Source organism: Mesocricetus auratus, unplaced genomic scaffold (genome assembly GCF_017639785.1).
Source record: "Mesocricetus auratus isolate SY011 unplaced genomic scaffold, BCM_Maur_2.0 Super-Scaffold_100046, whole genome shotgun sequence".
In the NCBI taxonomy this organism is placed as follows: Eukaryota; Metazoa; Chordata; class Mammalia; order Rodentia; family Cricetidae; genus Mesocricetus; species Mesocricetus auratus.
In genome coordinates, this window is record NW_024429223.1 from 1,825,001 (window position 1) to 1,840,000 (window position 15,000).

A 15,000-nucleotide genomic window follows, 5' to 3' on the forward strand; every position below is an offset into this window, starting at 1 on the left:
CCTGTGCTACTGCCCAGGGATGCCCAACATCTTCAACTTCATGCCCATCCGGTGAGGGGTGGTGAGGTGTGGGCAGAGGGACGGGAGACGTGGGACCCGGGCACGGCCTTGACCCCACCGTCCCTCGCTCGTCCCTCAGGTTCCAGTGGTGGCTGGTCCCCATGCCCTTCGGTCTCCTCATCTTTGTCTACGATGAGATCCGGAAACTCGGCGTTCGCTGTTGCCCGGGGAGTAAGTGTGGACGGGGGCTGGGGGGGGCAGGAGTGGGAGCCGAGTGGCTCGACCTCTATTTAACATGACTTGGACCCTCTAAAGCAAACCGCTGCTTATAGCCTCGCGCTTGCTTGTGCAAGCCAGCACTGAGCTGCCCTTCCCCCTCTCTCCTTCAGGCTGGTGGGACCAGGAACTGTACTATTAGAGGGGACAGCTGCCTTCAGTAATCGAGCAGCATGGTAGGGGTGGCACTCATGGGTGGCCATCAAAACACCTCTGCATCGGATTCCCAGCCCCGGCTGGGCCCACTTTCACAGCCGTTCACCCCTTGGAGGGACTGCAGTTCCTCACACCTCGGAGTTCCATGCTCTCTCGGAGCAGCTGCGCCGCGGGCGAGGTCTCTGGGGTGTTCCTATGGAGGGATGTCCACCCCGGGGACTGCGTCTGGACAGGAAGGTTGCCTGGAGCTCTGCTACAGACCCCCTCGAGCTCTGCTGGACAGCAATAAAAACCATACCACATCAGCCGTGCGGTCTTACTTGTTTAGGGGTACCCTCGACTCCCCACAAACCTACCACAGGGCTGCAGCAGAACTTCGGGTAGGGATTCAAAGATTTCCTTGGGGGAAATTACTTCCATTTCTTTGCCCGAGGTGCCAGTTTAGAGACAAGCTGGGATATGACCTCAGATGCTATCCAGAGCATGGCCTTGAAGCATTCCACTACCCCGGGAGCCCTAGATGGGGTATTCTCAGTAACACCCCCTCTCCAGCTTCTTGGCGCAGGGTCCAGACTTACGCAGCAAGCGGCCTGTTGCTACGTTCCAAACGGTCTTCTTTTATTGCATGCGCTGGTGCCTGTGTCTTTGTGTCCTTACTGAATCATGGAGGTTCTCCCACCAACCCCTGCCTCCTGAAGAGCCGACCCCCCTTCCCTGGGAACCTCTGCTCGTCTCTCCTCCCTTCTGTGTCAGGAGCTTCCCCTTCCCATTGTCTACCCCCACCCCCCAAGCTCTGAGGACTTGAGTTTCATCTCCAGTCTCTCCTGCTGGGACTGAGGTAACTCACACCGGCCTTTCCATCGCTCTCAAACCTGCTCCCATTTGCTGCCCAGTGTCCCTGTCACAGGGGAGATCTCCCTGGGAAGAGTGGAAGGCTCTTGGGAGCTACCAAATGCCAACTGAGTGGTGTCGTGGACCATTGCCCCGTTACCTGTCGCTTCTCCCCTTAGCCTACCAAGAGACCGAAAGCAATCAGCTCACTGTCACCACCCCACTTCTAGGCTTCCAGAGACATCCTCACCCCTGCTGAGGGTCTCTTCCACCCAGGCCTTCTGATTTGTCTCCATACCACCGCCAAGCACAGCTTCCCAAACCCCAAACCAAAACCTTCTAGAAGCCCCGTGCCCTGGTCAACATCATAGGCAGCCGTCAGCTCTAGTCCCTGCTCCTGGAGCGTCTCAAGCCCCGCTTGCTTCCCAGAAGCCAGGCCGTCCATCACACCCCAGGCCTTTCTCCGCCTCAACGCTTCCTCCACTAACCGGTCCTTTAGAACAAGGCCGATGCAGCGTCCCCGAGCACCCACGACCTGCACGCTTTCCATCCAGGCCTCTAATCGCAGCCCTGGCTTCTCCGTTAGGACCCTGGTTAGTTCCGTCATCCCCAGGAAGGGGCAGGCGGGTCACGAGGTGGAGATGCGTGAGAAGGGACCCCAATGTACGTCCACAATGTGCACCCGCTCTGCTCTCTGTCCACGCAAAGTCAAGGGCACGGGTTGCTCTGGGTAGACAAGGCTACAGGGGACACTCAAGGAGCTGAGGGAGGGAGGGAGAGGGAAGAAGGAAGTCCACGTGACGGACACATGTGCCTTCTGTAGACACTGTCATGTCAGGGCGAGCCTTGAGGAGCTGTCCTTTCCTATGTCTGAGGTGGACCATGCAGGATCTTAAGAGCCCAGCGAGAATGGGTGGGGCGGCTATCCTGCTCCCTGTGGAGTGGGGTTGTGTGAGGACACTGGGGAGACCCGGGTAGCTTTCTGTCAAGGTGGAGCTTAAGCGAGACATTCAAGGCCTGGGTTCTGACACCCTTCTCAGGAAGGGGGTGGGTGGAGCAATGGCCTAGCCCAATGGATAAGGAAGGGCAAACTACGGAGGTGGGGTTAGCACTAGGACGGTATCCAAGTCAGCGGCCTCGGGTGCTACAATGACCCAGAACTCCTCCTTAAGAGACTTAAGAGCCGGGGCGTTGGTGGAACTCGCTCTGTAGACCAGGCTGGCCTTGAACTCACAGAGATCCGCCTGCCTCTGCCACCCGAGTGCTGGGATTAAAGGCATGCGCCACCAACACCCGGCTTAGTGTGCTCATTCCTTAGCTTATTCAATAATGATAAAGCCCTCCAATTCCCATGTGGAAACATGGCCAGCTTGTCTCCCTGGCTCCGAAGACAGACAGGCTCTGTACGACTTAGGTGACACGGTCCTAGGATTAATCTCCGAGAGAAAAATGGACACACACAAAAAAACCTTTCCAAACACTGTTTACTTGACTAATATCTGGAGAGAGGCAGCAAAAAGGTATGCCAACACCCGGGCTACCAAGCTAGGAGTGTACATTGACAACAGCAACATACAGCGCCAAGGTGCTGAGCGCCAGCAGGCCTGTTACCACGGCCCGGGCCAGCAGCGCTGTCCAGCTGCCCAACGAGCAGAGATGGACAAAGGTCCTGCAGGGGGACGAGAAAACTACAATGAGGACGGGAACGACACAACGCACCCCCATGTGAGCCCAGCCTTGAGCCCCACCCGACTCACTCCATGACAAAGGCCTTGTAGACACTCAGGAACATCAGGAGGAGAACAGCGGGCCGGAAGGTGTGGTACAGGTCATAGCGTGTTATCATCCAGACCTGAGCGGCGGCGACTATGTAGTGGACCTGCAGGGAGGGGGGAAGGAAATGGGGAGTCGGGGTCAAGTCTGGGGGAGAAGCGTGGGTGACGGCGTAAGGGTGGTTGGGGGACGCGCTGCGTACCAGACTGATGTTGGAGTCAATGCTCATCTGGATATACTTCCAGTCAAATTCAATGCCTCGGGCTCCCACCCATAGAGGAATGCAGCTGAGGAAGGCAAAGAGAAGGAGTCTCCAGTACCCAGACACCCCCGACTCTGATCCCCACCCTCCAGCACCCCTGTGGGGCCTGGGTGTCCTTTTCCCAAAAGCCTTGGGCTAGGGGTGCTCCACACACCGGGACATGATGAGCTCAGCGGTGGCCCAGCCCAGGGCAGCAACCATGATCTTGTATTCGCCCTTGCCTGCATTCCGGGACATGACAAGGTTTAGGCCTATCAGGTCTGCCACATCCACACTGGCCTTCAGGAACTCCTGTGGGTCAGGTAGGGTCGCGAGTTAAACACGGGGGGGGGGGGCGGGCGAACCCACTCCGGCAGCCCCTGCCCATCCCGTGCCCCCAACTCACCCCAATGAAGTCATAGATGCCCCCTTCCCAGGTGGGGAAGAAAGTGGCTAAGAACAGCATCTGGGAACAGAAAGCAGAAAAGGTCACCCGAAGGTGAGGGAGTTAATACTACGCGGATATCACGGAGAGTGAGTGCCCAAGAAAGGGCTGGGATTCCCGGGGGTCATCCCGGGTCCAAGTGACAGGCTCACAAGAGCGGGGGTTAACAGAGCAGATGCCTGGTTTCCGAGAAGTCTAGAAGCCCACAGGGGAACCTGAAGTCTAGAAATGCCGGGGTGAAAGCGTGTGTCGCGCCATGCGACACCCTGTGGGTGCAAACACCGGTTGGCCAACACTTAGGAGGGTTTCTCAGTTTTACCAAAAGCGCTAAGAAAGGGCTGCATCAAGGGCTCTCCTGGGCCTCCTTCCATCCTTTCTAAGGCATTCGGGGCACAGTTCCTAAGCGTGGTCTCGAGGGTGGGTCCCGTGGAGGGCGACAGCAGCAGAGCCGGGTCCCAGAGCAGGGTCTGGAATGCCCGGAGGCCAGACACGTGGAGTCCCGGAGTCCCTCACCTTGCATAGCTGCACAAAGAGGTAGGTGACCCCGGCCTGGACGCATTTCCAGAAGGCGTTGTACTCAGACCTGGAGAAGCGGGCGGTGAGGGGTCGGCCCGGGACCCGCACCCTCTCCGCCCAGCGCCCGCCCTGCACTCACAGGCCGCTGCACTTGTACGTGATGAAATAGGGAAAGTAGGCGAGGGCGAAGCAGTTCCCGAAGTGGAACAGGGTCATGGCGCCGACCGCCCGGTCCCGCCAGCGCGAGACTCGCCAGGCGGCGTCTCCTCCGGGTAAAGGTGTCGGGGGTGGGTGGGTGGGGGGGTCTCGGCCTCGCCGGCACCCGGGCCCCGGCGCCCACCTGAGAGTACCGTGGCTCGCGCGCAGCCTTGTGGGACTTGTAGTCCGCCCTGGCGCGTCGCGCGCCGTGACGTCAGAGCGCCCGCCGCCCGCCCCGCCGCCGTAAGGGCTTCCAGAGCCGGACCCGGTGGAGGACTGGCGTTCTGGTAGCGCCTGCCCTCCACGCCAGAGTGGCGCTTGCTCTCCCTAAGCGGCTTCCGGCTCGGAAGCAAGCGCCCGTCCGAGAACCTTGAACCCGGCCCCGACCGCACGATGATCGGCGCAGAGACAAGAGGGCGAAGACTGTGCGCACTCTGGTTTTTATTTCATTGTTGACCCGGCGGCGGCGGGAGAACCGCGCGATCTCCTTTGCAGGGGACCCGAGGGCAGGGGCGTGAGGTGCGCGGGGAAGCTAGGAGGGGCCTCTCGGGTTACTTCTCGCGGCTAAACATGTAGCGAAGGAGGTCGACCACACGGTTACTGTAGCCATATTCGTTGTCGTACCTGGGGAAGGGAGGAGAGGCATCAGTGCGTGTGTGTGTGTGTGTGTGTGTGTAGAAGAGTCATCAGTGTGTGAGAGGCATCAGTGCGTGTGTGCGTGCGTGCGTGTGTGTGTGTGTGTGTGAGTGAGAGAGAGGGGCATCAGTGTGTGTATGTGTGTAGGAGAGGTATCAGTGTGTGTGTGTGTGTGTAGGAGAGGCATCAGTGTGTGTGAGAGAGAGAGAGGCATTAGTGTGTGTGTGTGTGTGTGTGTGTGTGCGTGCGCGCCCGCCCTCCTACCAATCTTCCCCCTTTACCAGCTAACGAGTTTAACAAAGTTGTTATTGAGGGCAATGCCAGCCCTAGCGTCGAAGATGGACGAATGGGGATCGCCGATAAAGTCCGTGGAGACCACCTAGGTGACAATTTCAAAGGTAAATGTAGCTGAGTAAGGACCTCCAGGAGCCCAGACTTTGACTCCCAGACCACATTGTTATCAGTTCACCTAGCTTACTGGATAGAGTTCTTTTGTGCTGGTGACAGCATGTGACCAAGGGCAGGTGGGACTTTTGTCTCAGGGACTATCAGGAAGGACACTGACTGGGGATGGCGGGGATGGCTCAGCGGGTAAAAGTGCTTGTCACATTGGCATGATCATCTGCGTTTGCATCCCCCAAAAGGCTGGGCAGGTGGTGAACACCTGTAATCCCAGCATTCCAGATCCAGACCGAATATCCCTAGGGCAGGGTGGCTAGGCGGATTAGCTAAAATTGGTAAGGTGCAGTTACAGCTTGCTTCAGTAAATGAGTGGCGTGTGATGAGGAGGACATGCCAGCTTCATGCCTGCACACATGGCTCACCACTGCTGGTCTACCTGTACACATTTCCCCATGCACCCTGCAGGCTTTGTGTTTCTGGTTTTTGAGACAGGGTCCCATTATGTAGCCCTCTCTGGTCTGGCGCTCAGAGACCGGCCGCCACCATGCCCAGCTAGCCTGAAGTTCTCCTCCCTCCCCCAAGACTGCTAGCACTTAATGGTTTTTATCTTGTCCATGCAGAATAGCTCCCTGGTGAGTGGAATCCCCCCCCTCACTTCCCCTAAGGTTTCTTCAGTCCCTACCTGGTCCTCTGTATAAGCAAGGATGCCAGCCAGAGGCCCCTTGGCCGCTTCTTTCACAGCCTCCTTGATATCCGAGTAGGAGGCAGGCTGGGCCAGGCGGCAGGTCAGGTCCACGACAGATACATTTGGGGTTGGCACCCGGAATGCCATTCCCGTTAACTTCCTGGAGGATTTCACAAGGAGGGTGGGAGTCAGAGCCCAGAGACTTCTGATTCCATCCTCCCCCTCGCCCTGGGGCCAGTGAGGTCCTGCTGGGGTATGCCCCAACCCTGGGCTTGCAGTATTGTGTCCTCATACCCTTTGAGCTCTGGGATGACTTTGCCTACAGCACTGGCAGCCCCAGTGGAAGACGGGATGATGTTCTGGTGAGCCCCTCGCCCGCCTCTCCAGTCCTTCTTTGACGGCCCGTCCACTGTCTTCTGGGTGGCCGTGTAGGAATGGACTGTGGTCTTGGGGAACAAGAGGACCAAGATGAAGTTTTTTATTTTTATTTTTGCTCCTAAGCTCCCATTCCTTTTTCTTCTAGGACTTGGGGGGTGGCCTAGGTATGGAGACTAACAGGGCCACCACCACAGGCCATAGGAAGGGTGCCTGGCAGCCAGGACCTGGTCCTTGTCAGAGTATTTCAAAAGGCGTCTCTTCTGGTGCGCTCCCTTCCCAGGCCAACTCCATACTTTAAGCAAAGCCCAGGAAGAAGGGGTCGCCTTCCCTGCCGTCCTTCCTGCCCCAACTTACCATTAGCCCTTCCACGATCCCAAAGCGTTCATGAATAACCTTCGCGAGGGGGGCCAGGCAGTTGGTGGTACAAGATGCATTGCTGAAATGGCCATGGTGGACCGGGTGAGTGGCAGAGTCCCCCTTCCTCCCGTCACTCAGCCAGGTCTCGCTTAACCAGGGAGGGCTCACAGGGAATGGTGAGGCCATAAGGTGAAGGACCCCGCGGAATGCTGCCTGTGCGTGCTGAGCAACGCTAGGAGTTTCGTGGTGAAATCAACTCGAGGCCTCCACACTTGGAGGCTGGTGGGTGGGAGCAAGATGATGTAAAAGACCCCAGAGATCTAACGGGGTTGGGGGCGGGGGAGGAGCGAGTGTTCCCTCGCCACAGCCTGGCCTGTCTGCGGGTGCCGCCCGCCCGCATGCTGGAGAATGGCTGCCACCCCAGGTACCTGACAATGTTCATAGAGCCAGGGTTGTATTCCTTCTCGTTCACGCCCATGACCAACATGGGCGCGTCGGGGGAGGGCGCAGAGACGATCACACGCTGGGCACCAGCTGAGATGTGTGCCTAGTGACAGAGGTCGAGGGTTAGGGTCTCCAGGCGCCACCGCCCCCCCTTCCCAGGCAGCCCTGGACGCTGTCCCCCACTTACCGAGGCTGCCTCTATGGACAGGTAAACACCTGTAGACTCCACCACATAGGGACTCCCTACAGAACTCCAGGGGATGTCTTTGGGATCTTTGCTGTGGAGTGGCGGGAAGTCTGTGTTAGTCTTCCTGGTGTGGGTGTCAGGCAAGCCAGAGGCCTTGGCCTGCTAACACCCATTCCCTAAGTCCATACGGACTTACCTGTTCCGCATTGGTGCCATCTTCCCCTCCCCACCATTTGGTTTTTCGAGACAGGGTTTCTCTGTATTGTTTTGGAGGCTGTCCTGGAACTCGCTCTGTAGACCAGGCTGGCCTCAAACTCACAGAGTTCCGCCTGCCTCTGCCTCCTGGCTCATTTTTGTGGTCTTCCAGGCACACACCAACCACTCTCCCTTTCTTTTTCTTTTTTTTGTGGGGGGGTTGAGACAGGGTTTCTCTGTGTAGCCTGGGCTGTCCTGGAACTCATTTTGTAGACCAGGCTAGCCTCACATATATCCACATGCCTCTGCCTCCCAAGTGCTGGGATTAAAGACATGTACCACCACTGCCTGGCTATATTTAAACATTTTAAAATAACTTATTTTAAGTCCTGTGTGTGTGTGTGTGAGAGAGAGAGAGAGACAGAGACAGAGACAGAGACAGACAGACAGAGAGAGAGAGATAGAGTTGTTGTTAGATCCCCTGGAAATGTAGTTATAGAGGGGCGGCTGTGAGTCACTTATGGGAGTGCTGGGAATTGAACTTGGGTCCCCTGAAAGGACAATCTGTGATCTTAACTGCTGAGCATATTTGTTTAATCTCTGTCATGCCAGGGCTTTATACATAGAGTATTCTACTGCCGAGCTACATCCCTTGTCTCATTTTCTTCTTCCTCATTTTGCACACTAAGCTGTCCCAAGCCTTCAGTTTTAGCTTTTTTATCTGTAGAGAACGCTGTTCGCCACCACAATGCCACCTCTAAGATCACCGTTCAAAAAAGCCAGTGTCAGGACAGCCCTGGGTTCTGCCCGTTAGCTGCCCTGTGGGGATGAATGAATGAATGCACGTGCTGGACAGCCCTGGGTTCTGCCCGTTAGCTGCCCTGTGGGGATGAATGAATGAATGAATGAATGAATGAATGCACGTACTGGACAGCCCTGGGTTCTGCCCGTTAGCTGCCCTGTGGGGATGAATGAATGCACGTGCTAACCCCCTCTCCTGGCCTCATGGCTCCTCTCTCCCTCTGCTCTTCCAGCCTCGCCATTCACCCCCTGGCCCAGGTAGCTTTCATCTGGTCACCCACTTCCTGGCTTTGGATTTGGAGTACTTCGGCAGCTCCTGAAACAGAACCCGAGTTGGCACAGCCCCTCTGCCTACAGGTCTGTTTCATGCAGTGGCACTGCCGGGGAAGGCGGTCGTATTGTATATTTGCTGGCGAGTTGTCACGTGCTCTTGGGGCTCACTGAGAAGCTGGCTCAAGACCCAAGCATGTTTATGTCAAGCGTTTCTCAAGACCCCTGTCCTGGGTTGGACTTGCCCCTCTTACCTCCGTGACAGAGGGAGGTGGGAACTGTAAAGTAGCCCAGGGGTCAGAACGCAGTCCTTGAGAATGGAGGTTACCGTTGTTTATCCCCTGGCACCCAGTGGGAGAGCCTGTAAGCTCAGCCACGAGAGAAAGCTCAGTCAGGATCCCTGCTGAACCCTCGGCTTCCCCAGTCAGCCTCTGCTGGAGTTTAAGACATCCTTGACTGGATGATGTCTCATCACGCTCTGATGTGATTTGCTCTTTTACTTAGGAGCTTCACCAGCTCTGCCTGGAAACTGACTCTTACTGGGCTATCCCCAGCTGATGTCCACCACATGTTCTGAGTGCCTGATTTGACATTTTGCTGTCTGTCTGTCTGTCTATCATCTGTCTGTCCATCTATCTATCTATCTATCTATCTATCTATCTATCATCTGTCTGTCCATCTATCTATCTATCTGTCTGTCCATCCATCTGTCCCTTGCTGTTTATTTTTCACTGGGCTTGCGTATATAGTTTATAAACTTATTCAGACTCACAGGTGCGGCTATCACAGGTCATTCATTCTCCAGCAGTATGGGAGTAGGGTGCTGGGTGTCGAGGCTGAGGGCGGGAGGACACCTCAAGAGCAGCACTGGTGATGCCCAGGCAGACGCAGAAGAACTTGGGGTGACTGACAAGCTCCCCCTGACAAGCTCCCCCTGACAAGCTCCCCCACCAGGGGTGACTGACAAGCTCCCCCACCAGGGGTGACTGACAAGCTCCCCCCCGACAAGCTCCCCACCAGGGGTGACTGACAAGCCCCCCCACAAGCTCCCCACCAGGGGTGACTGACAAGCTCCCCCAACAACAAGCTCCCCACCAGGGGTGACTGACAAGCTCCCCCTGACAAGCTCCCCCACCAGGGGTGACTGACAAGCTCCCCACCAGGGGTGACTGACAAGCTCCCCCACCAGGGGTGACTGACAAGCCCCCCCCGACAAGCTCCCCCACCAGGGGTGACTGACAAGCTCCCCCCAACAACAAGCTCCCCCACCAGGGGTGACTGACAAGCTCCCCCTGACAAGCTCCCCCACCAGGGGTGACTGACAAGCTCCCCCACCAGGGGTGACTGACAAGCTCCCCCCCCCCCCGACAAGCTCCCCCACCAGGGGTGACTGACAAGCTCCTCCCCCCGACAAGCTCCCCACCAGGGGTGACTGACAAGCCCCCCGACAAGCTCCCCCACCAGGGGTGACTGACAAGCTCCCCCCAACAACAAGCTCCCCCACCAGGGGTGACTGACAAGCTCCCCCACCAGGGGTGACTGACAAGCTCCCCCTGACAAGCTCCCCCACCAGGGGTGACTGACAAGCTCCCCCTGACAAGCTCCCCCACCAGGGGTGACTGACAAGCTCCCCCACCAGGGGTGACTGACAAGCTCCCCCTGACAAGCTCCCCCACCAGACCTGCTCTTAGGGTCATGGTCTCAAACTCAGGGCCAGCGGCTTCTGTTTTCCCTGACACCCCAGAACCTACCTTCCCCCAGCCCCCTCCAAACTCCATTATACCTCACTTTAAGCTAGTTCAAAGGGAAGCTGAGAGCATTCTGCCTGGGAAGGAGCCAGAAGACCTTGCCTGGCACTCTTACACTTTGCAAGTAATGTGCCATTGTTTTTCCTAGAGACAGAATTTTATTATGCAGCTCCAGGCTAACTTAGAATTTGTGATAATCCTCCTGTCTCAGCCTCCCAAGTGCAGGAGTTTTAAGTGTCTACCCCACCCCTGACATGTTACCGCCTTACATATAGATTCTGAATTTATCAGCAAATAGTGGGACTTTGCGTCAGCAGAAACCGTGTGAGGTGGGCACTGTGAAGTCGGCCTTGCTTGGGTGTAAGAGGTGCAGGCCCAGAGTCCCCAGAGGCAATGACCAGTGTGGCAGAGAGGCACTGCAGGGTGGGATGCATAGTTTGTGGGATCCATGGGGAGTTTGGCCTTATTTTGAGGTGCTGAGGAGCATGGGGGTGTTAGGAAGAGGAGTACCCTGGCTTGGCGGAGATTCAGAAGGCTTCAGGGGATGCTGGGTAGGAGCTGGCTCAGTTGCCATAGAGAGAGGGAGGTGGCCGGTGGCTCAGCGGAAGCGGGAGATGAGGCACGGTGAACCCCCACAGCCAAGGGAACACGTGCAGATGTGTTACATACAAAGCGCTAAACACCACCAGCTCTCGTAACCGTTGTAGGAACCAGAGGCCTTCCTGAGATCCTCTCTAAACAGTACCTAGAGGCATGCTCACACAGCTCAGCTGTAGCGTGTGAGGACCACCTCCCGGCCCCAGGGAGTCACAGACATCTGCCCTTACCACTGGTACACGTTGATCTCAAGGTTATCCACAACTAGTCGTCCATCCTTGTGTTCCACGGTCCCTTTGTATCTCCCATGCGTGGAGTCATACTTGAACATGTATACCTGCGGTGGACAGGGTGGGGTCCTCCTCTTGGGTGACAGAAGCAAGCAACCCCCCAGGCAAGTCCTTACCTTGTGGAAGATTCTGCAGGTCCGTCCGTCCCCAACTCAAGTGCCACCCTTTGCTGCTGGTTCCTCCCCATTTGCTACTTACCATGTATTCTGGGTCGATGAACGGGTCGTTCACTGCCACCACCTTAATGCCCTTCTCCATGCAGACTCGCAGTACCAGGCGGCCGATGCGTCCAAATCTGTCCAAGCAGGAACATGCAAAACAAAGGGGGGGTTGGGTGTGAGAACGGGCTGACAGGGATGCCATGGGGCCAAATGTCCCACCAAAGTCCAGGTTGAATTTCGAACCCTTGTGGGGCATTGAGAGGATGGAAACTTGGGGCTGGTGGGGTGGCTCAGTGGGTCACTTACTCCAAGCATGCCATCCTGGGTTCTATCCCTGGGACCCGTATGGTGGAAGAAGAGTCCTGACTCCTGCATGGTGTGCTCTGCTCTATGCATGCGTACAGGCATGCACACATACACGCGCATGCACACGCACACACAGATCATTTCTAATCCTCTAGTGGTATTACTAGTTGGGACTTAGAAAATTAAGTTTAAATGAAATCAGGAGGGTGGGGCCCCTGTGATGACCTTAGTGGCTTTATAAGAAGAAAGACCCGGAAGCTGGCTCTGACTCTGCTGGCGATGCCACCAGTGCACTGCCTTAGGACTCTGCGGAGTCCCCAACAGATACATCACTTCGATGTTGGAGTCTCCCAGTGTCGAGGCATTAAGAAATCTCTTTTAAATGGCCCAGTATCGTGTATTTAGTGATAGTCACTGGAAACAGACAGACAGCACAAGGCTTGCTCAAGAGGTCTAGGTTCTGTGTGGGTGTGGGAAGCAGCCACTTCCGTGTATATTACTGCGTTCATCCCTTGCCCAGGCGAGACTGCTAGGCTCTTAATCGGTCCTCCCATGTCCGAACCCCACTAGTCTCCTTCATTCATCTTCTTCCCTTCTCTTACCCCTCTGCTCCCCTCCTTTCCTCTTCCCCTCTTCATCCATCCGTCCATTTATTTTTGGGTCTTTTTTCGAGACAGGGTTTCTATTGTTTTGGAGCCTGTCCTGGAACTCTCTCTGTAGACCAGCCTGGCCTCGAACTCACGGAGATCCGCCTGCCTCTGCCTCCCAAGTGCTGGGATTAAAGGCGTGCTCCACCACCACCCGGCACCTTTTTATTCTGTTTTCATTTGTATTATTATTTTTTGTGTGCAGTGCTGGAGACCAAATCCGGGGCTTTGTGCATGCCGGGCAAATACTCTTATTGCCAGTTTGTATACCTCTACCCCATCGCCTGCCACCACTCCCTTATTTTTGTTTGTTTGAGACAGAGTCTCACTGTGTAGCCCTGGCTGGCCCGGGACTCACAGAGGTCCGCCTGCCTCTGCTTCTGCCGCGATCAAAAGTGTGTGCTGCCACTCTGCAGCCCCACAATAGCCTGGGACCCACAATACATAGCACAGGTCGACCTTGAATTTTGGGAGTCCCGCCGCCGTAGCTTCCCTAGTTGCGGGCACACCGCCTTGCTTGACGATTGCTCCCTACTCTTACACCCCTATAGCTGGGTGGATCCAGGAAATCGTCCCGCCTCTCTGTGTTAAACGAGATCTGCATTTCCTACCATGCTGCTTTGGGTCTTAAAGGGCTCTGTGGCGCCCCCCCCACCCCACCCCACCCTCAGTCAGCTCTTACAGCCGTGCAGATGTCCTGACCGTCCTTGAATATACAAAGCACACCCCCCCCCTCCATGCCAGAGCCCGTGCTTGCCCCTTGAAGACTTTCCCCAGTGGGGAGATGGCCGACGCTTTTCGTCCTCTCCTGTGTCTCTCCCCAGAAGCTTCTAGTGCCCGGCCAGGGCTGCCCTCCCAGCCTTTTATCTCTCAGGCAGCCTTGAACTTCCTCGGGCCCGTATCTGAATGTTGTCTCCTAGAAGGGAGTTCTCCCAGGACTGGCTTGCCCTTGCTGGCCCGGTGAGAAGGAAGCCGCTCCCAGCCCACAGTGCCCCGAGGCCTGAGCTTCACTCACCCATTGATGCCCACTGTTAGCTCTTTCATTGGCTTTTTGGGTGGCGGAGGAGGAGGAGGCGGCGGTGGCGGCGGCGGCGGAGGAGGTGCCTTCTCTTCTACTTTGACTGGAGGAGGCGATGGTGGTGGCGATGGGGTCTTGGGTGGTGGCTCCTCAGCTACGGGCTCAGGTGGGGGAGGTGGTGGTGGTGGTGGTGGTGGTGGTGGTCTGATCACTGTGGGGAGGAGAGAGTCCAGAAAGGGGGTGGTGAGCTGGATCACTCCATACAACATGTGGGCATGGTGGGGCGGCTCAGTGGGTAGAGGCGATTGCCCCCAAGGCTCCTGACCAGGGTTCAAATCCTAGGACCCTTGTGGTAGAAGAGAACCACAAATTGTCTTCTGACCCCCACACAAAGATGTAAGAGTGCCTCCATGTGGCTGGTGCACAAACTTGCACACGTGTGTGTTCACACACACATGTAACACAAATGCCAATTTCCTCTCCTCCCTCTCCCTCTCTCTCCTTCTCTCCTCTCTCTCTCTCCCTCTCCCTCTCTCTCTTTCTGTCTCTCTCTGTCTTTCTCTCTGTCTCTGTCTCTGTCTCTCTCTCTCTCTCTCTCTCTCTCTCCACCACACAGACACAGTTTGTCGTGGAGCCTCTAGTGACCAACTGCATGACCTGGTGTTTCTTTCCCAAATCCGTGGAGCCACAGAACTAGCCAGACCACTGATGTTCAGGCATGCGCCAGGCAGCTGGGTGCTGTGGAACACACATCCCTTTCCCCAAATAAAACGGAAAGCCTTCTAAAGCAAAAGAAAGCCGGGAGATTTATTCAGGTAGACTTCCAAGAGACCCGAGGTCCTGGGAGAACCCCAGCTGCACCATGCCTCAGCTGGGAGACTGCAAAGTGGTTTGACCTCTGCTGGCCTCCGTAGAATGAGGACAGTGGACACTCAGGCCCTCAGGCATGTGAGGGTGTGAACGCATGCCTCCTCCAACCTGGAGGGCAGCAGCCCAGGGAGGACTAGGCCCTGGCCACCAGGGATATCAGTGAAATGGGGGAAACACACTCACCTAACCCTCTCACAGATACTCCCGGTCGCCCCTCCTCTCCCTCCTCCCTGCCTCATCCCAGAGCTCAGGCAGTCCCGGGGACAGAGTTCCCAACCTCCATCCCCATCCCAAGCAGAGGCTCTGTGGTGAGGAGTGAGTGGGGATGGGGAGGGAAGGGACCCCTGGAGGGAAGAGGCCTGGAAGCTGCCTGAAGGCCCCCCCACCACGGGCCTGCTCCTCCAGGACACTTAGCAGCCAGCATTGTGGTGGAGGAAGGGTCTCCAAGACTCTGGGCACCCTGTGTGGGCGGGCGTTGACTCCCAGACCACACTTCCCTCCTCTTCCCAGGGTCTCCCTGAAAGGCTCTCCTCACCAGGGCATGATTGCCTCAATAGTTGGACAACAGTGAC

At 56.6% G+C, this 15,000-nt stretch overlaps 3 protein-coding genes and 1 long non-coding RNA gene across 6 annotated transcripts in view; 2 read left to right on the forward strand and 2 right to left on the reverse strand.

Annotated features, from left to right (window-relative positions):
* The window catches only part of Atp4a (ATPase H+/K+ transporting subunit alpha), a 16,625-nt gene extending 15,888 nt beyond the window's left edge, over nt 1–737 (forward strand). The window contains exons 21-23 of the mRNA XM_040735507.1: nt 1–51; nt 140–231; nt 390–737. The exon at nt 1–51 is cut by the window's left edge and continues 51 nt beyond it. Coding sequence (XP_040591441.1) covers nt 1–51; nt 140–231; nt 390–418 — 172 coding nt within the window. The 3' untranslated portion in view covers nt 419–737. The remainder of the gene's footprint in view (nt 52–139; nt 232–389) is intronic.
* Nucleotides 738–2,729: 1,992 nt separating this feature from the next.
* Nucleotides 2,730–4,558, reverse strand: Tmem147 (transmembrane protein 147). Of its 2 annotated transcripts, XM_005081800.4 has the most exons (7): nt 4,378–4,558; nt 4,236–4,305; nt 3,684–3,743; nt 3,453–3,589; nt 3,239–3,323; nt 3,021–3,142; nt 2,730–2,932 (listed from the first exon to the last, which is right to left on the reverse strand). In XM_005081800.4, exons 1-7 carry the CDS (start codon nt 4,452–4,454, stop codon nt 2,809–2,811), a joined length of 675 nt encoding a protein of 224 aa, XP_005081857.1. In that variant the 5' UTR covers nt 4,455–4,558; the 3' UTR covers nt 2,730–2,808. The 2 variants fall into 2 exon arrangements, with proteins under 2 accessions (XP_005081857.1, XP_040591390.1); XM_040735456.1 differs by lacking the exon at nt 4,236–4,305 and having other exon boundaries at nt 4,378–4,528.
* A 302-nt stretch (nt 4,559–4,860) lies between these two features.
* Nucleotides 4,861–15,000, reverse strand: part of Gapdhs (glyceraldehyde-3-phosphate dehydrogenase, spermatogenic) — a 16,136-nt gene continuing 5,996 nt past the window's right edge. Inside the window, exons 1-11 of one of the 2 annotated variants that reach the window (XM_013121771.3) lie at nt 14,964–15,000; nt 13,556–13,769; nt 11,625–11,721; nt 11,367–11,473; nt 7,526–7,616; nt 7,323–7,441; nt 6,892–6,973; nt 6,454–6,605; nt 6,157–6,319; nt 5,354–5,451; nt 4,861–5,060 (exon numbers count right to left, since the gene is read on the reverse strand). The exon at nt 14,964–15,000 is cut by the window's right edge and continues 115 nt beyond it. In XM_013121771.3, coding sequence (XP_012977225.2) covers nt 4,988–5,060; nt 5,354–5,451; nt 6,157–6,319; nt 6,454–6,605; nt 6,892–6,973; nt 7,323–7,441; nt 7,526–7,616; nt 11,367–11,473; nt 11,625–11,721; nt 13,556–13,769; nt 14,964–15,000 — 1,233 coding nt within the window. In that variant the 3' untranslated portion in view covers nt 4,861–4,987. The remainder of the gene's footprint in view (nt 5,061–5,353; nt 5,452–6,156; nt 6,320–6,453; nt 6,606–6,891; nt 6,974–7,322; nt 7,442–7,525; nt 7,617–11,366; nt 11,474–11,624; nt 11,722–13,555; nt 13,770–14,963) is intronic. The other variant, XM_040735455.1, reaches the window with a different exon arrangement.
* Nucleotides 8,115–14,345, forward strand: LOC121135981. Its single transcript, XR_005873088.1, has 2 exons — nt 8,115–8,878; nt 14,175–14,345. It is a non-coding gene; the product is annotated as an uncharacterized LOC121135981 (long non-coding RNA).

What these genes read in the sequence shown, in the direction of transcription:
- Tmem147 (XM_005081800.4), bottom strand. Translation starts at nt 4,454, where the DNA reads ATGACCCTGTTCCACTTCGGGAACTGCTTCGCCCTCGCCTACTTTCCC. An exon ending in TCTTTGTGCAGCTATGCAAG is followed by an intron (nt 3,744 to 4,235) that starts GTGAGGGACTCC and finishes TTCTGTTCCCAG; the next exon opens with ATGCTGTTCTTAGCCACTTT. An exon ending in TACAAGGCCTTTGTCATGGA is followed by an intron (nt 2,933 to 3,020) that starts GTGAGTCGGGTG and finishes GTCCCCCTGCAG; the next exon opens with GACCTTTGTCCATCTCTGCT.